Source organism: Chamaea fasciata, unplaced genomic scaffold (genome assembly GCF_029207755.1).
Source record: "Chamaea fasciata isolate MVZ Bird 193981 ecotype frontalis unplaced genomic scaffold, bChaFas1.0.hap1 SCAF_6, whole genome shotgun sequence".
NCBI lineage: Eukaryota > Metazoa > Chordata > Aves > Passeriformes > Sylviidae > Chamaea > Chamaea fasciata.
In genome coordinates this window covers 19,918,396-19,939,091 of record NW_027094091.1, presented here as the reverse complement: position 1 = coordinate 19,939,091, position 20,696 = coordinate 19,918,396, and the positions used below count along the sequence as shown (strand labels likewise).

The 20,696-nt window shown below is 40.8% G+C and overlaps 1 protein-coding gene across 1 annotated transcript in view; it reads right to left on the bottom strand.

Moving 5' to 3' along the window:
- The window catches only part of PCDH7 (protocadherin 7), a 265,817-nt gene extending 246,188 nt beyond the window's left edge, over window positions 1–19,629 (bottom strand). Inside the window, exon 1 of the mRNA XM_066185586.1 lies at window positions 15,010–19,629. Coding sequence (XP_066041683.1) covers window positions 15,010–18,180 — 3,171 coding nt within the window. The 5' untranslated portion in view covers window positions 18,181–19,629. The remainder of the gene's footprint in view (window positions 1–15,009) is intronic.
- Between the last annotated feature and the right edge of the window lie 1,067 nt (window positions 19,630–20,696).

Below are 20,696 nucleotides of genomic sequence, written 5' to 3'. Positions count from 1 at the left end.
ATCATTAATGAGTAAGTATATTCCTGCCTTTAAAAAGAACTGGCAAAGGCGTAACATTGCCTCATTTTCCCCCTTCACTGTCAATTACACACAAAGTCACAGAATAAGCTTCTCACAAATCAGGCTTCCTAGCTCTTGAATTATGGAAAAGTAGAGAACATGGGCACTATTTCATTTGTGCGGGAAATACTTAAGCCTCTTTTGGAAAGAAAAGGTTTCATGAAAGACAGAGGATTAGTCATAAAACTGGCATTGTCTCTGTGTATTCTCTACAGCATAGGTCAGCCATAGGTGTTGGCCAAACTAACTGTGAATTTGACTAGGGGTATTGATTCATGGAAACAGAAATCAGCCTGAGTTGGGGAACATTTTTGCAAGTCTGGCTTGATTTGGGGTTTTTTTGTTTGTTTGTTTGGTTGGTTGGTTTTTTAGGGTTTTTTTGTGTGTGTGTGCTTGGATTTTTTTTTTCCAATTTTTAATATTTTTCGTTGTTGTTCCTTTAGTTTTACTTATAACAGAAAGAAATTCCCTCTTCTGGAAAACAGCATCCAAGAAGTCATACAGACATGCTGTTACTCCATGGGACAGGGAAAATCTGTGAATTAAGATCTTTACTGCCTCCAGATCTTCAAACATTTAAAGTTTTAGAATAGAATTTAATTATTAAAAAAAGAACACCAAACAAGCACAAAACCACCAACCAAAAAAAATGGTAACATACTTCTAGATCTACAACACTTTCTGCAATCCAGCAGAAGGAACAAAATTGAAATAATAATCTGTCTCCATATTTTCATAACATTTGACCTCTTATTGTGGTATCTGACTCTTAGAGCATTAGAAAAATAAACTGATTTGGTGGGAAGAACAGAGACTGAAACAAAAATCCAAAAATCTTCAGACTTCTACTGAGAAGATAAGATATATAAGACTATAAATGCAGAGCACAAAGCTGGGATTAGAGGACAGATAGTATAGAAGTCCATGATAAGTTATACATGAGTGAAATTCTCACATATGTCAGCATATGTATTCTCCTGCCTCCTCAATAAAAGTTCACTGTCCAAAACATCAAGCAATTTTACAGATTGATTTTATTTGGTTCTCAAAACATCTTTCCATAAAGCCAACATATAAGTAAATATTTTAAGGTTTACTAGGTTGATTTTTAAACTAGAATCTTCATATTTAAACAAAAGAAAAACTGGGAAAAAAATATTTCAAAAGCAATTTTTCCATCAGAGGTTCTTTTTATTTTATTCCTTTATATCTTAGTAGTAGTTATCCAGTCTATGCTTCCTGTAAAGTCCCTTTCAAAATCATTCCAAATAGAAACATATAAAAGATAAGTAAGCAGTCCTGCAAATATAGAAAGATGAAATTTTCATATCTGCCCCAGTGTCTTAAAAGTGCACTGCTTTTGATGAAGATGATGAGGAATGTAGACAGCATGAGTTTTATTTGGCAAAGTTATACACAAATATTAATTAATGAAAGACTTTGCCAGAATCCAGTGTTGGATGATTAAAAAACAGATTTTCTTAGTTACAAAGAGGCCTTTCCTTTGAGAGACAAAGCAAATACCTACAGATTCACATTACAGAAAAAAAAAATCTAGATTTCCTTTTCTCATGAGATCTTTCCTTTTCCTCCTCCAGATTACAGGGTTACAATGCCTTAAACATGGGATGTACATTACAATGTACCTCAGTAGCCAGATTGTCTAATTACTGAGCCAGACATTCAGGGAGAACATATGCCTCCTAGATTTGCAATTTTTTCTTATTAATCTTGTGATGAACTATAAGCTGTTGATTGTATCCTATAACACTTGTCTTGTAAATAATCAAACTGTCCTCTCTAAAGGCTTTATAAAAGTTTGAAGTGAATCTCAATTATGTTAAAAGTAGGAAAGACAGCAAAATGTTTTCTTCAGAGATTCAAGGACTCTAAGACATGCCCTTGGTCCAGATTAGCATGACTTTGATGATGTACTGAAAATGTGAAAAAAATTACCAGCTCAGTAAGGATTTCAGAAAGGCTGAAGATTAATTCCCTAGAATGAGAAAGACGAAAAAAAAATGAAGTACTAACATTTCTAGACATGTTCTTACTCAATTGTTTCCCTTATTCAGGACTTTCTACTGTATAACTTAGAATTTATTTTCTATGTTATCACTCTGAAAATTGAGCATAAAAATTACAGATTAAGTATCCAGATTATTTGTGCTCTATTTTCTTACAGTATACAACCTCAGAATGATGTTCAATTATTACAGAAATTCCTGTTTCTATCCACAATCCAAAAATGTGGTTTCTGATTTGAAGCAGTCCTATTACCTGTAAACACTGCAATCTCAAAATGGAAGACATGATCTACCACATTTTGTTTTACGTAGAAGTAGTTGGGGAGTATACTTTTAGACAAACTTGCAATTCAGACTTCAAGTGCAAGGTACCTTTAAAAAATGTTTTAAAGCATTCTTGAAAGTCCAAAGAGTCCTTCTGACTCTTATTGATGCCAAACTTGCTGTAGTATTTGCTGACCTTTTGTAAAGGACCTTTCCGTGTGTGATTACATGTTGTATATACAAGAGCATTCTGCACAAAACTCCTAGATTCCCTCAGTGTACATGTTGAGGAATCCTCTAATGTTGGCAAGAGCTACGCATTTCATTATGCACAAAGAAACCTTCTCAAGCATAGTCATATTAGTATTAAATTACTAATTGAAAAAGATCATTAGCAGTAATAGAAAAATGTTCACTATTTTAACTTTCAGTAAAGGCAAGATACATTTTATTACTTCAGGTTTAGGGGCATTTTCTGACCATCTCTTACACTGAATTCATCAAGCTCACAGTGATAAATGCATGTTGTCATAATCCTTCACTGTCACTGTGTACTGCTGCCCTAACAGCATCCACTCTTGTAAAACAGAATTGCAATCAAAAAGTTCAAAATTAATAGCTGTGAAATCTCAAGCACTCGTAAGCATGTGGTTTTATCACTTCCATGCTCTGCAGATCGGGTACTCTTGTTATTTATTATTTGTGACAGAGAACAATTCCCACTTGCTTTAGTGAAAAAAGTGAAGAGCTGTTTGCATAACTAGCAAGGTGAAAAAAAGATTTGATACTGCTGGAAACATTTCACAAGAACAATGTACACAGCCCAGAAGACAGTTTTCTTCCAGAACACTGTAATGTGCTGACTACAGACAGTATTTGCTATTCCACCTTCTATGTATGCCTTGTTTAAAAGCAGCTTTTACAGTGAACTCTGTACTTGTGAAGCACCTGAAATGATGGAGTCTTGGTACAGTACTGGGGCTACTGCATATTTAATCGCCCTCATCAACTTCACACTGGAAAAATGTGAATATTTATAATGTCTTAATGATGTAATCTGCACATATGCTATATATGGTTAGTATGTGATCCACAACTGATCCAGAGAGAAGGCTGGCACCCACATCCCAACAGCAAGGCCACACACACCAAGAGAGAGTGAAGCACTACTTCCTCCTGCAGGTTGTAAGACATGTTCCTCAATTCCTGAGATAAGCATAGAATATGTAATATTACATGTAAATGCTTCTTTAAGTATCAATAGTACCTCATCTTCTAAAGAAGCAACTGTCTTAAGAGGAGAAGCTAAAGGGAAAAGCATGGCTATAATGTTCCCCTTGAGATTTCTCTTTTATGCATTTCTTTTCAGAAATTAAACATGAAGGTAGTATCTCCAAACAATATATATTTCCAATTAAAAAAAAAGGAAAGGTTAAATATGGCAACTGCAACAAAATGACTCCATCTGATGTAATATTAACATACAGGAAAATCTATCATAGATCAGGACAGCAAGTAAGATTTGCCTGTGGGCAGTGCTATTATCAGCACACAATTAGTTGCAGATTGGAGACACTAGCCTTAGATCTGTTCTCAGGCCTGTAATCTGTTTCCTAGCTGATTGAAAACCAACAGCTCTTGATGAAATGCTATTTATTTAGCTACTGACAATTTGATTAAATGTAAGGGTAATAATAAAACTAGTAAAGCCCCACACAATATTAAGTGGTATAGTTCATATTTTAGTGGAGACATTTCAGTGAAGGATAGGAAATTATGAAATGAGACAGGATACGTTACATGAGAAGCTTTTATGGCAAAGTCATTTTCTTTAGTTTTAAAAAAATCCCCACATTGTAAATGCTAAAAGGAAGTCTTTTCTACTGTCAATTACTATAAACCCATCACAAAGTATGAATACTTAGTCTTTAATGCTAAGTCTTTCAAATCCTTGGATTTATTTAATTTATTTTTTTTCTTTGATAACAGATGGATTTTCTTTTATCCTTAGTAATTTGCATCAATAGTAGATCATGAAGTCTTCTAAATATATAAAGCCTTTTAGAAACATTTGGTAGAGTGATGCTTTAGCCAGCCCTTTCATATTTCTGTAACACTTATTCTCCAGGAAGTTTACTGTATAATTTAAAGAGTTCAGTGCCTTCATATATTTAATTAAGAACAAGTATAGAAAAAATACATAAATTTGGTATTCAAGGTTCCTAGAAAGGTGCACTAATGTGCAGTATTAGAAAGTCCAAGATAAATTTTCAATTCATTGAACAGCTTCTGAAGGGCCAACTGAATAAAACATCACCCAGTCTCCTTGAATATGAGACCATAAATGATAAAACATTTTGCAATTTAATGAAAACAAAATCTTCTTAATTTATGCTGCACAGAGGAATTTCACACTGTTGCTTATCTTCTCATTTGCATTAAAGAACAAACAGAAAGATCCAGAATACTAGCAATACTATAAATAATTATTTAAAGTACCAATGTTGCACAAAACAGGATAAATTATGTAAGTGTCTAGCGATCTCTGCAAAACATAGGATGGCAAATGCAGAGCCATTTTGTAAATACTTGCAAAAGTTTCCCTAAGTTCTAAACTAAAGCTGTTTTGTGTATTTTTTTTTTATTCTTGTATGAAAACACAGAAAAACACCACAAGTAGCAAGTATTTTAGTAACATATCTATGGTTTTTACCTATGAAGCTGGTGAATTTAAAGAGCATGGATGACTGTAGTGCACCAAGCCCTAGTGGTTTCATGTCTGCTCGAGGATCTGCCAGTGCCAGGACTGAAACTATTGAGTGAACCCACCCACTACACAAACCCACGTGCTGGTGAAACACCTACTGCACCTCAGTGGTAATTCTCTGTCACTCTATGAAGTACTACTCACATCTGCACTGTAATTTGTTCAGATATATCATCCTGTTCTGTTTCATATGCATATTGTAACATACTGAGCAAAATCCATCACCCAGACTTTGTGTTGCAATTCCTTGGAAAAACACTCACATTTTAAAGACTCTATAAAAACAGGCACTGCTCTATTTTGCCCTGCTGTCACTTTTACTCGTCAGAATTAACACCTGCTCTAGAAATAGTTGAATTTTACTTGTGTTCAGAAAAATTCCATTAAAATACAATGGCAATTTATTTTAATAGAATTTTTCTGAATACGATGAAAATTCAGGCCCTTAAGTTGCAGGAAGAACAGTAAACCCTTCAGTATACAGTCAGAGGAGCCATCTGAGTGAATTTTCTAAATTCACTACAGTTTGATAGGTCTTACCCAGGATCTGGGCTGAGGTTCAGAGGCTCAGGCTTACCCTGTTAAGTAGATATTTCTAGTTTCCAGTGAATTATTCCCTTCATATAAGAACTCACCATATTACTGGAAAACTCAACAAATATTTCTCTCTCAAGTAAATAATTACGGGCCTTCTGTAAACTTGTGCTGCAATTGGAATATTATTACATGCTCACGGAAAATAGCACTTTTCTAATCCAGCAGAATGATGGATATCCTCTCTCACTGTCACACAAGGCACAGGTATGTCATTATAACCAATTTGGAATACATGAATGGAGATAAGGAAACTGATTAACTATTTCATTATTCAAATTTTATGACAATGTATCTTCACTTAGAGCAGGTGTGACATGATGAGATCAGATGTATGGAAAAAACCAGCCAAACTACAAAAGTTGTGAATAGCAAAGGTGTAAAATAGGGGTCTAAAATATCACTGTGAAAATATTAGGAGCAGATGAACAAATGTTTTAGTCATCTGTTGGTTTATTATCTGTATTTTCATTCTTGTCTTTAACCTTCAGAATGACTGCATATTACAGAAGTATTTTCTCTTGTTAAATACAGTGCTTTAAATAGAATTTGCAATAAACTAAGCAGATTTTCCTAAGCAAATGGTCAGATTTCATCTGAAGCAAAGTTTTGCATTATGAAGTTGATAGGAACTTTTAGGCCAAGCCTTTCTTATAAATATGCCTACAAAGGGTAACACACAGCTCCATGAACAAACATCACAACCTGGCTGGGGACCAACAAAGGTAGCTTGATATATGAATTCTTGCTGTTTCATTAGTTTGAGCAAGAATGTGTTCAATACTAAAATCTTACTTTTTTGAAGTGCCATTAAAGCCACATAATTTCCAGACCCCTTTAGAAAGATAATTTTACATCTGGATGTAATACATGTTGAAAACCTACTCTGTTATTTTGCAAATGATATACATGCTGATAATTTAAATGCGGGGGATTAACATCCAAACTGATAAATTGGTGTTCTCTATCTATATTTTATTTTAATATGAAGCATTTTCAGAATATTACAACACCTGTTACAATTTACTTCAGTTAATACTAGTTAAGTACTAGATTTACTAGTGGAATTACCTGTAGTTTCAGCTGAGATGAGCATCAACCTGAGAGGTCTGACGATGAATGGAAATTCAGTTAATTGCTTACATGTGGTCAGGTATCTGCACATGCAGATTCTGTTCTATTAATTGACATGTGTATGGCACACACATTTGAAAATTGTGCTGAAGTTTTCACAGGAAAAATAAGTTTCAGCCCTGCCAAAGCACATTACATGCAGAGAGGGCTTAATTTTATTTTAAATATTGTTCCTTTAAGCAAACCAAAGGATTTAGTGATCTTTTTTTGTTTGGCCCTGAGCTGCAGCTGCAGAGGAGTGTTGCAGAAGACACCCAGGTCTTGCATCACACACCCTGTGTGTGCAGCTCTGTGCCGAGAGCACAGAAACTTTCAGGTACCTCAACTGACATTAGATGCACACCCTTAGACAGCTGAATCATAACCAGCATGCCATGAGAGCCTCCATAACTTCCCTTAGTTCATTTTCCAGCACAACACTGAAGTCAGAAACATAATTCTACCCCAAATTGTATCCTTTTAAAAGCATTGTCCTGATGAAGGGTCTTTTTTTACCCAAGCATGAGTCTCTGTGTTGAAGTAATTCTGCCTCTCAAGATTTGGTATCCAAACAAAGTAGGGGCTACTTCTCATATTTTATACTGCTCCAGGGTCTAAGAGACTTTGACATTTATACATGGATAGATAGAATAAATTACAGAAGCCCTTCCCATTTCTCTTTCAAAAAGTGCTACAACAGACAAAACATTTGATACATAACACACAGTACATTTCCTGGCCACACCACCAGTCAAGAATCTAATTTTAATGGAGTTTATGGCAGATTTGTTGTAATCATCACAAGACCATGTAATTGAGGATTTTTTATGCTGTCAGGTGGCAAATATTTTTTGCTTACAAGGTGGTACCATAAAGGAATTTGTCCAGAAATGATTGCACAATAATATTGTCTCTGAATTTTTGGCAGGTGGAATCAGTATCTCCGCATTCTGAATCTAAGAGCAATTCTCAGCATCAGCTAGTACCTGCCTTCTATACCCAGCCTTAAAAAACTAACTTTACATTATCCATAATTACCTGTAGATAATAAAAGACCTTATATTGAACAGTTTGATAAATACCAATTGTATTGCTTCCTAATAGAGCAAGAACGCTATTTGTAAGCATACATTCCTTTCGTTCAGTTACAAACTCAGACATTAGAACAATGTCTGTCTTTAAAAAATATACTCACTCTTGTTAGTAGTTAATAAGGTAAATTAGGTTTTAAAAGACAAAGACAGTGCTTTTCTTCAGCTTCTAATAGTTGTATTATTTGTGATCCACTCCGAGTAAAATTGAACTTCTGGGGCTTTGCTGCACCACTTTACAAACTAATGATTTCAAAACTTTTCTTTTTGCCTAAATGAAAGGATTTTTTTTTTTATTGGTATAAACAATAAAAAAGCAATCACATCACTTTTACCCACCTTACACTTTTAAAAGGGGCCAGAACATTGCCTTCGTTCAAACTTCTAAACCCAAAAATGTACTCTAAAGTTTTTCCATATTCTCCTTTCACAAAAAAATCCCAATAAGTAGTTTCTCCACACTGCTTGTACGTGTTACATATACAGCTGATCCCTCAGTTTTTTTAATACTTTCAAAAGTTGTTCTTAGTTTTAATTTTAGATCTCTTGTCAGTGAAAATGTCCACATAAGATTGAGCAAATGACTCATGCTAAGCACATCATGCAGTTGGAAAACTTCAGTGTGTATTGCTGACAATTCAGGAACTTGACTAACTGGTACTTCAGTATAATCACATATTGAGATTTTTGACTTGTGTTCATGACCTGCTCTCAATTAAACATTTATAGAGGAAATAGAAATTAAATAAGAAATTAAAAAGTCTAAAATCTCCTATGGATTATTCTGGTTTTATTCCATTCTTATTCTTGTCACCCACTTCAGATGCTCCACTAATCTTAGTTACTCCAGCATCACTGTGATATTTTGTCATCCACAACAACATAATACAAGTGACCTTGGGAAGTCTGTTTCCCGAAACACATGGAAAACAGTAAGTTGGTCCTAGCTTGAAATATACCTTTTTTCATGACAGAATTTTCTTTTATAAACTTACTTAAAAATTAAAGTAATGCAAATTTATACACAAAAAATAGAAATAATTAGAAAGGGTTCATTGATCTTTGAGAGTAGCTGTTAATCTATTTTTGTCATTTCAATTATTGATTAAAATGAACGTACAGTATATGCTAGAAAAGTCCAAAATTTGATAACAGAAAACAAATTTACTCTTCCAGGAAAAAAAAATCAGGGAAGAAAAACAAAAAATATCATCTTCTCAGTACATGCTGCGATAAAACCATCTAAAAAGGTAATTGTCTTTTAAATGGAGAGATGTGGAACATAAATTATATGGAACATATTGCATGTAATATGACCTAAGACTGAAAAAAAAGGATATTTTGCAGCCTTAACAGTTTCTAAATATCTGTTGGAAGCAGATTTGCTTAGAAAATCTGCCTGGTAAATACTGTACTGGATTGCTCACATGCTTTTATCAGTATTTCCGATATATATGGTCAAAATTATGTTAATCTTGTTAAGATTAGTAATTAAGTACTAAAATGTTTTGCAATTACAGTGAAGAGACTATGATGCTTGACAAGGATTTAGTTGACTTATAAAGCTAACTACTTCTGAAGTTTGTTGGTTTTCATTTATATTTTAATGCAAAATCAAATTGATTAGTTTGATATCTCAGAGTAGCCCAGCATATTACTAAGTACATAAACCTTCTAAAACTTTTGAAAGGAAATATTTAAAGGAAAATGAGTCTGAAGCTGCAGATATGAAACAAAGCTGTACTGATGGTCAAATTAGCAGCTATCCAAAATACTAGAAAACCAGACAACTAAGCATAAACTAAAAAAAAAAAAAAAAAAGAGATAGATAGAGAGAAAGAGGAAACAACACCCTCAGAAGCATAAAGATGGACAGCAATAGTAAAGCCACTAACCATGGTTTTAACCCAAGTTTGCTGTGTACAACGCCAGAGAGCTGTCTGAGTTGATAAATCAGATTCTATCCTTTTAAAGATGTTTCTTGCTACCCCTTGCCTATAATAGTACTGTTCTTTACTTATTCAGAGCATGCATCCTCCTTTACTCAGATCCTGTCCCTTTTGGCTCTGTGCATCTCCTGGGAGTGCAGAATGATTCAGTGGTAACTCAGTCATTTGTGCACTGTACAAGATGATTTTACTGGAGAGGAAAAAAAGAAAAGCTGCACTTATCAGTGGAAGAGTTTCTGTTAAATAAAGTTAATTAAAGCATCAATGATACATCCATTTCATGTTTAATTAGCCTCTCTCTCATCATAATTTGGTACTGAAGGTCAATTGTGGGTCACTTTTAAAAACTAATTGTAAAATATTTAACATAATGCAAAATGAGAACAGAAAATTGAAAATACTTCTGTACACTTTTCACTAAACAGTATGAAAGTTAAATGTATGAAAGAAGTCACCAATGTAAATGTTTATACCCAATAACCATGTTCTCTTTCTTTTTGGCATGGCAGTTAGTGCCACCCATGACATTGTTATTTTTATGGTTATTATACTGTAGTATATTTGCTTAGCCTAAAGTTGTGAATTTTTTTATTCTTTAGAGGTGTTTGGGAATATAAAAAATAGACTTTGAGATAAGCTTCTCTGTGTATGTGTGTGTCTGTAAATAAACAAGAGGAAAGATGATGCCTTCCTGTATAGTTAAACTGATTGCCTCTTTAATGGATGAATTTGGGGTCCTGTTAAGGCCTCTGGGTATATGTGCTTGTTTATGAGGAAATTGATCCATTTAGTTTATAGATACAATTGAGATATATGATAACCAACTAGTCAAAATGCTTCTGCAATATTGAAGCAGACTGATTAATGTTTGAAATTTTCTAAAATAAATTAACTGGTTACTGAACAAGGATTTTTTTTTTTTTTCCCAGAAATTAATTTCTATGTATTTCACTTTCAGGGAAGTAAGACTTTACAGGAAATGCATATAATTTTGATTAGAGTGTCAGCACACTGGCTTAATAACCACTTTTCTTCATGAAACAGTACATTTTCAATGAGAAAAGGCATTGGGATTTTTCCTAAAGAATTACAGAGTTGGCTAAGAAGCCAATATCTGAAGCACAGAAATGATTCTACTCAGAAATTACTACTTCTACTAGTTCCACTGATAGTGACCAATATCTCTTACAAAAATAACAAGCAAAAAACCCCTCAGCATCAGAACTGAAGTGTTTTAAAGACCCAATAATCATTGCTTAGTAGAGCAAGTAAAGAAGAAACCGAGGTAAGATGATGGTCAAGAAATATTAACACATAGAAAGTGTTTAAAAGGTCTGTTCTTCAAAGAGTGGTTGGTAACATGCAGATTCATGATTTAAAGTTTCACTGAAATAAAACTGCTTATATGCCCCTACTTTGCATAAGACATGGAAAAGAATATATTATAAAAATATATCTGCAACTAAATGATAAAATAAACAATTATTTACGATTAAAATTTATTATGAGATTTATGATTAAGTATGTAACTCTCCAATCTATTAAGTGATTCCCCTTAGGCACTGAGCTTTCATTCGTTATCTATGGCTGTCTTTGCTGGAAATCCCAATATCCAGGCTCCTCACAGGCAATGTGCAGCACCTGGAGGTTTCAAATTTTATATCCATGATCTAGAAAAACACTTACTTTAACTCATGCCCATTTGGTAAAACACTTCTGTACAGCTTTAACTTTTGGCAAGTGATTAAGACCTGTGTAATACTGTGTTAAACATTTGCAGAGCTTTACTGAAAAGGAGAGAATTGATAAGTGAGAGGTTAAAAGAATATTTCAGAGTGATACCATGCTAAGTAAGACAAGGATAAGAGCTAAACTTGTTAAAGATCTCCTAAAAAGACAGTGACTGTGAAATGTCAGAAGTCGACTGAATACAGAATTTTGTTTTAAACTCTACATGAAAAAACATGATGTCAGAAGGAGGAGAGTTACAAACTGTTTGCAGTTTTCTCCAATTAAGTTCTCTTATGCAGTCCTGTGTCAAACACTCTGTCTTTTGAAACTCATAAGGATTCATTTTATGACTTTAAAAATTAAGTATCAAATCATTGGAATGAAAACAACTTGTGCTCCCTGGGGTACACTACTTGATCATGTAACTAGAGACTTTATTTCCTGATGTGTTGTAGATATAGGATATAAGTATCAGTTTTCAATTCTAATTACACTAATGGGAAATTAGCATCACTCTCATGTCCAGTAACTTAGAGCAGGTATGTTCTGCTGCATCCACTTATTTGTTCTAAAATTTTATACACTGTCTAATGTCTCCTTAGAACAAAGGGAACTGACAATGAGTAAATAAAGGCAGTCTTAGAGATTTCAAGTAGTCTCCCTACCTTAGACACACCATTATGCTACTGGTTCTGTTCCACAAGTGCAGCAGAACGATGAAACAATCTGATATACACCCCATCAGAACCCTTTATCTGCACCTGCTTTATATTTCCCCCCAAACAGTTGTGCTGAACAAGAGCTCCACGTGGTTTGGGTGTCAAAAATCCTCAATTGTTTTGCCTGTTAAACTGAGAAATACTGCACTGTCAATGTTTGAGATGTGAGAAGTGTACATATGCAAATAAGTCTTAATGTGCTCACTACTATGTAAAATGAACAAAAGTATATAAATGTCACTCAGCAACAAGCTGGCAAGTGCACATAGGAAAGTGGTAATCAGAGGGTTTGTGGCTGATAGACTCTCCCATGAAGTCTGTTATTTAACAATACCTTTCTTATTTTCTTGGAAAATGTCCAATTTATATGCATGCTTTACAAGTGTAGAAATACTCTCTATGTATTTAAAAATAAATAGATAAGACATTAGAATACTGGCTGTAAACTACTTGAATAGGTGAACATTCATTACAGGATAAATATTTAACACAAGGGAACTATCAACACTGAGAAACTGGTTTGCAGCAAACGACAAGTAATGGAGCAATTCAAGGCGCAGTTCTTTGTAGAAGTGCAATAAAGCCATTATCTTCTACTAAGTTTTCTCATATACTTTATAGCAAAAGAAATCCTTGGAAAATATTAACTAACTCAAAATATATTTCTGTATTATAATCTTAAACAAATGGGGGGGGGGTTTATCAAGCAAAACAGTAATTTGTAATATGTATTCCTTTACTATTCCTACACTTAGAATGCAAATGATTCTGTTACACTGAAATTAAATTACACTTTAACAGATTATAGTCCATATGTTTAGATGAATTGCAGCATCAAGAAAGAAGTGGTATCTGAGTAGCATATATTCTACTGCTACTTTTATTCCAGTGTTCGATAAAATGGCATAATCTATCTGTGCCTAATAAGCCTTAGGAGACTAAAGATAAAGACCTTGGTAATTTGTATTTTATACAGACCATTCTCAAACTGAAATTGTGATGTACTCCTCTAGGAAAGCGTTAATGAAATGTATCACACAGAAACTACAGTGTCAAACGTTCTGTAAGTCTGTATCACTTGCAAAATCACATACACCAAAGTGGGGGGGGTGGCTCATACAATTCGATATATGCTACTGTATTTTAAGTATTTCTGAACAGAATGCAAATACCGGCAACACTCGTAAAACTTCAATTTTAGTAAGCTAGCAAACATTTCAAAGTATAAAAAATAGTCATCATGCACCATATTTGCATGTTAACAAGTGGAAAAGAAAGCATTTTTCTCAAATTACTCAGAATTTCCCTGTTCCAGACTTGGACGTGTAGTTACATGAAACAGCATTCATTTGCCTCTAGCTTCTTGTGTAACATGTATTGTAGTTGAGAAAACGTTCAGGATATTATCTTATACGTACTATCACCCCAAAAAAAGTACTCCCCCGACAAGGAGGGCCCTCTGTTCAGGCTATATATGTGTCTTATAAAATAAACAGAAGCCTTCACTTAAAAGCCTGATTCCCCTCTGTGCTATCCCTACCTTATTGCGAGGATTGCAAAGACTGTCGCTACCATCACCAGTTTTAGGCTACCGGAGCTCCACTGAACCGAGCCCCGCCAACACAGCCGAGACCAGAGCCAGTCACTCGTGGCACCCTGAAGGCACATTTCGCTCCGAGAGGTCTCACGGCAGTCACACTACAAACACAGCTATGCGGTAGCTGAGTGAGCAAATTAGGGCCTCTCAGCCTGAACGAAATTTCATGAGATAGGCAAGAGGGGCATTAAAAAAAAAAAAAAAAAAAAAAAAAAAAAAAAAAAAAAAAAAAAAACCCAAAAAAACCAACCACAAACCATAATAAAGTGCGATTCTAAACTCACTAACGCTTACGTGTATTCAGAGCAACTGCTGCAATGACTGCAAAGCTCTGTGGTGTAAATTAGAGCGCAGATAGGCTGTGTAGATTATTTAAGCATTTTGGTACTAATGAAAGAGCCGGTAATTACAGCCATTAACGCTTCAGCGCGGCGGCTGCAAATCCACTCTCACCCACAGCTTTAGTAATCGTCAGGCAGGCAGCAACCCCTTTCTCCTGAAACAACTGGCTGCCGAGGCTAAACTTTCCTCCTCAGCCGGAGCTGACACGTTCCTAAGGCTGAGAAAGCATCTCGGTGGGGGAAGTGCCGGGACAGGCTGATGGAGGCGGAGCCGGGGGGCGGGAGGGGGATGGCGGCTCCGCCTGGTGGGGGGTCCTGGTCTCCCCTCGACCCCCCCAAAACCGCGGGGTTTGGCCTCCCGGAGCGCGGCTGATAAAGGCATCTCAGGCTGCCTTACAGCTCGCTGTCGGGACTGGTGATAGAACCCCCGGCCTCCGCGGCCGCCTGCCGCTGCCCCGTCCGGCTGGCAGAGACGGGCTGGGTGGCTGCCTGGTCTGATAGGCGGAGGGAATGATAAAAATTACAGTAATAGCAGTAAAGATGTCTGACTGTCCTTCCTTCGTGCTGCGTGTTGGTCTGCGCACCTGACTGCCTGGAGGGAGGGGGGCGGGGGCACCAGACTGAATGGGTCACTGAACCTGTCGAGGTGTGTGCCTGTGCCAGTGTGGGAGGCGGGGGGACGGGCATCCCGGCTCCCTCACCCGCTCCGTGTGCGTGTGTGTGCGTGTTGGGGCCCGCGGGGCGCAGTGCTCTTACCTGCTTGCTGTACTTGCTGCTGGCCTGGCAGCTGTACTCAGAGCAATGGTCCGAGCCGATGGAGATGTTGTCACCAGCGCCCACGAAGGTGTTGGCTGGGGGCAGGTCCTGCACGGCCTGGTGCTTTTTGCCAGCGGTGGGGGACTGTGGGTGCAGCTGCACAGTGGGCAGCGGTGAGCTTGACTTGTAGTGCCTGGCCAGGTCGGGGCTGCCTGGGCCTCCATTGACTGAGCGATACCGGCCTATGCCAGGGCTGTCCGAGAGCTTCTCGTTGACACTGTCATAACGTTGCCCATTGGGCTTGGAAGCCTCAACAGTGACAATGCTGCTATAGAGGGGCTGCTTGCCCTTCTTGCCTTTCTTGTCCTTCTTGGGCTTCTTGGCCTTGTCGTGCTGCTGGGGGGTGAAGAAATCCTCATGGTCCTTCTTGCCGGCCTCGTAGCCATGCTTGCCCTTGGATCGGCAGTAGCGGGCCATGACCACCACCAGGATAAGAAGGATGACGGTCATGATGCCAGCCACTACACCAATGACTATGCTAAGCCGCTGCTTGCTCAGCTCATAGCTGGGATCACCAGCAATGTCCTGGGCCAGTGGGGTGTGGAGGCTGCGGGACACCTGGCTCTCCACCACGGTAGCGTTGGATAGGCTCTCATTGACAAAGACATGGAGCAGGGCAGTGGTGGACTGGGGTGGCTGCCCACTGTCATTCACCTGCACAACCAGGCGGTGCAGGCCATAGTGCTTGGGGGCCAACTTGCCCACCAGTGACACCACACCACTGGCTGGGTCTATTTCAAAGAGTTTGAAGGGGTTGCCCCCAACAATGCTGTAGTTGAGGTCAGCGTTGAGACCGGTGTCAGCATCAGTGGCAACCACTGTGGCCACCACAGTGCGCATGTTGCTGGAGGGTGGCAGCACGGTGTAGGAGCTGTTGCTGGGGAAGGTGACAGTGGGTGCATTGTCATTCTCATCCATCACAAAGAGAGACACAGTGGCTGTGGCAGAACGTGGTGGCTCACCCCCATCCACTGCCTTCACCTTAAAGGTGTAGCTGGTCTGCTGCTCACGGTCAAAAGAGACAGTGGAGAAAATTGTTCCAGTATCATTCTCAATGGAGAAGATGCCAGCTGCCTGGTCATGGTCTCCCGGCTGGATGGAGAGGCTGAGCTCGGCGTTGCGGCCCTTATCAAAGTCCATCACAGTCACCATGCCCACAGGGCTGTTGGGCTGCAGGTTTTCTTTCACATAGAAGGTGAACACATCCTGCATGAAGCGCGGCTCATTGTCATTGCGGTCCGACACTCGCACCACCACTGTGGTGGAGCCCTGCAGCGATGGCACCCCCTTGTCCCGGGCTGTCACCTGAAATTCATAGGTGTCACGTTGCTCACGGTCCAGCACTGCCTGCACTGACACATCCCCAGAGTCAGGGTCAATGCTGAAGATGCTGCCCGGTGCCTCTGAGGAGAGGGGTGAGGCCTCCAAGGAATAAGTGATCTCAGCATTCTTGCCACTGTCCGCATCTGTGGCAACCACCGTGGCCACCCTCTCACCAGGCAAGTTGTTCTCTGGAAAGGAGACCTCCAGCACAGCCTGGCTGAACATGGGAGGGTTGTCATTAGTGTCCCCAACCCGCACTAGCAGGGAGTTGTTGCTCGACAAGCTGGGGCTGCCTGAATCCACAGCCACAATCACCACGTTATAGTCACGGACAGCTTCATAATCCAGAGGGGCTGAGGTGTGGAGGAAATACTTGCGCTTGTTCTGTGGCTCCCCTTCACCCTCACTGGCCGGTTTGAGCTGGAAGGGCACATCACCCACCACGGTGCAGGTCACCACGCCATTTTCACCCTGGTCCCGGTCTGATACCTGCACCAAGGCAATGGGGGTGTCCACCAGCACATCCTCGGCCACGTTTGCCACCCCGTCCCGGAGCGGGATGCGCCCGATTTTCCGGATGTCAATGGTGGGCACATTGTCATTTTCATCCCGGATGTTCAGCACGACGGTGGCCTTGTCTGTCTTGGGGGGCTGGCCCCGGTCTCGGGCCATGACGGTGAAGCGGAGCTGGTTCACCTCCTCCCGGTCGATGCGGTGCAAGACGCTGAGCCAGCCTGAGGTCTCGTCCAGCCGCAGCAGACGCCTGACGGACTCAGTGGCCGCCCCGAAGACATACTCGATCTGGCCATTCACTCCCACGTCCAGGTCGGTGGCTCGCAGCTGCAAGATCGGGGTCCCAGGGCTGCTGTTCTCCGCCAGATCCGCCTCGTAGACGCTCTTCTCGAAGCGGGGGCTGTTGTCGTTCACGTCGGTGATCAGCACCCTTAGGATGGCCTGCGAGGACCGTGCCGGGTCGCCGCCGTCCCGCACGCGGAGGCTGAGCTCGTAGGAGTCCCGCTGCTCGCGGTCCAGCGCCCCCTTGACGATCAGCTGCGGTTGCTTCTCCCCGTCCAGGGTGTCGGCCACCTGCAGCTCGAAGACGCTGCTGCGGGCCGCCGCCTCCGCCTCCTGCCGCCGCTTGCTGCCGCCGGGGTAGGGGGCGCTCTCGGGGGCCGCCGCGGCCGAGCCGCCCCCGCCGCCGCGCCGGGCGCCGTCCCCGCCGGGCTCCTGCAGCAGCTCGTAGCGCTCGATGCCGTTGCGGCCGAAGTCCCTGTCGGTGGCGGTGGGGAGTAGGTAGAGGGTCCCCACGGGCCGGTTCTCCTCCACGGTGAGGGTGAGGACGGGGGAAGGGAAGGTGGGGGTGTTGTCGTTGATGTCTAGGATGATGACCCGGCCCTCGAAGAGGTCCACCCAGCTCTGCGAGGGGCCGATGACCGACACCTCAAAGTCCAAGAAGCACTCGTTCTCGTCGAAGATCATCTGGCACTGCGGCAGCTTTTCGCGGTCGATGCGCCGCTCTGTGGTGCTCAGCTCCCCGGTCATGTTATCAATCTTGAGATAGTCGGAGCCCGACTCCAGGCTGAATGTCACCTCTCCGGAGCCCGTCACAATCCCCAGGTCGGAAGCCACGTTGCCGATGCGGATGTCGGCGGGTCCCTCCTCGGCCAGCCGGTACTTCAGGAGCTGCTTAGCTGCTGCCAGGCTGACCCAGAGTGGCGGAGGCAGGAGGAGCAAGAAACAGCAGCAGCAGCAATGCACAAAGCGAAGGAGAGTCCGCATCTTCCTCATCTTCCTCGTACCGAAACCCCCCGCCCTCCTCTCACTCCCACCTGCGCCGCAATAAACTCCCCTGATAAGCCAACAGAGCGGCTGAGAGTCCAGGTGATCAATTATAAAATCCTTCTATTTCTGGAAACTTATTGTCTCATGACTGGTGCAATTGGTGGTCAAAACCCTGCTGCTGGCTCCTCTGCTGCTCTCCCTGTCTTCCAGTTGCGATATACTTACAGTTCACGGGACAGTGTATTTTGCTTTTCAAAGATTCATCTCAGTAGATAGGATGGGATTTTCCTCCTCCTCCCCCTTCTCCTCCTCCTCTCTGATTTTACTGTAATCACTTTGCAAGGTTTGCAATAAAAGCAGGAGCAGTACTGTACGATTCGAAGCCCCCCAGGTCGTTGTCTTCAACACTAGAGTTAACTACAATTCACACACTCTCTCTCTTTTCTCTCTCTCTCTCTCTCTCTCTCTCTCTCTCTCGCTCAGCCGTTTACGACCAAGGCATTAGCTTTATTCTTCCCCTCTCTGCACACACAGGGGGAAAAAAAAAAATGTTACTCTCTTTATTCAAAGGGCTTGGGTCCGGGAAAACTCCAAATCCTCTTAGCAATGGGCAGTTCTTAAAAAAAAAAAAAAAAAAAAAAAAATCCCAATAATGTCGGTAGCTGCACAGCTGATAGGAGAAGAACCCCGAGTATTACAGTGCAGTCCACAGAATATCCCCTTTGGTTGGCAGAAAAGCACCCAAATCCATCTTCACAGATCGCCTAAAATGTTCAGCTCTTTCTCCAGAGAGGATTTTTTTTTTAACAACTCTGCGCAAGGTCATTAGTCACAAAGCAACGATACAGAAACTGCAGAAGCCGTTTGCCCAGAATTTGCAAGGCTGGAGATAAGAACATAGACACACAACAGTCCCAAGTTTGTTTTTGCATCCGCAGTTTGTGTGTGTGCCTTACCTGCATTTGCACTGCATATGTTATAGCAATCTGGATCTGCAGCACTGAGAGCGATTCACAAATGAGATTGCAGTCTCTCTCTCTCTCTCTCTCTCTCCTCTTCCTTCCCGTCCCAATGCAGGTAAACCAGATCTGAACTTGATCCTTTCAGTTCAAAGGTTAGCAACAAAACTATGTTTCCGAAGGCGATTATTGGTCTCTCGTAATTATACCCGGAGCGGAACAAGATGTAACTGGATCCCCCATGTGAATTAACACAGATTCTGAATTACATCCATATAAAGCGGAATGGCAAAGGGGAGGGGAAAAGAGCCGCGACGCGATTAAAAAAAAATAAAAAAAAATACAGAGTTCTATTTGCAAATAAAATTGTATCAGTCAGTTGTTTCCTGTGATCTGCACCGCCACAGTGGGTGAAATCTGCAATTGTGTATTCCCTCCTGTGTCTTTCAGAGAAGTGTGGATCAGGCGCTTTCACGGCAGAGCAGCTTGTGCTTTAAAATGTTGAATGGCAATTGAGAAGCTTCCCACTCGCAAGGAAAAAAAAAGAAAAAAAAAGAAAAAAAAAAGAAAAAAAAAAGAAGCGGTAAACCGGCAAGTTTGCCCAAAGTGGAGGGAGCTGCTGAAGCCTCTCTCGATAGCTCTTCCCTGACGCTGCAGCAGCAGAGCCGCCTGCGCTACATACACACAGAAAGAGAGAGGGAGAGAGAGAAAGAGGGAGAGCAGAGAGAGAGCGAGAGAGAGAGGGAGGGCGGGAGGGAGGGAGGGAGGGAGGGAGGGAGGGAGGGAGGGAGGGAGGGAGGGAGGGAGGAGGAGGAGGAGGGAGGACGAGTCGAGCGCTGCACTCCAGAAAGCTCAGTCTTACCCTCCGTCTCTGCTGCTAGTGCTGCAAGTGGGATAGCTGCTCATCACAAAACACCAGTTCAGTCCTTAAAACCGATCCTCATTTCATGCCCGAGTTTTGCTTCTGTTGTGTTCTCAAACCCGTGATCTGTAGTGATTTTCTCCTACCCTTTCCCTCCCCACGTTCTCTATAGACTGTGAATCGAGCAACGATTTTTTAAAGCAAACGTTTGTTCGCCTTTCTTTTCCTCTATTCTGCATTTTGCGGAATCAAGCTGGTAAGGAAACTCGTTTCCCAGATTCCCACCTTCCCCTGTTGTGTCAGTGCTTTTGTGAAATAGCTGCAGTCACTGTAACTGCATAAAACTCCAGGGAGGAAGGGGGACTGCCTTAGATCTCAGAGTTTCGTCCTGTTTCCCAGTGCTCTTTCAGCCTCTCGGTCTTTGTGATTGTGTTCTTCCTATTACTGTGTTTTGAATGTGTCTTTTCAGCATGGTTGTGGATATCCTAGGAGAAAAAAAAATCCTTCGGAGAAGATGTTCAGAAAAGGAGCGACAGGGTTAGTAAAATAAACACATGTAAGAAGTCACAGATTTATTTCCGAACAGAGACTTGCTGCTTCGATGATTGCTAAAATGTAGCGTCACCTACCTGGGTAAGTGAGAAATAAACTTTAATGGTAAAGCTCTCCGGCTCAACTTTGCTTATTCTGATGTCCCTAGT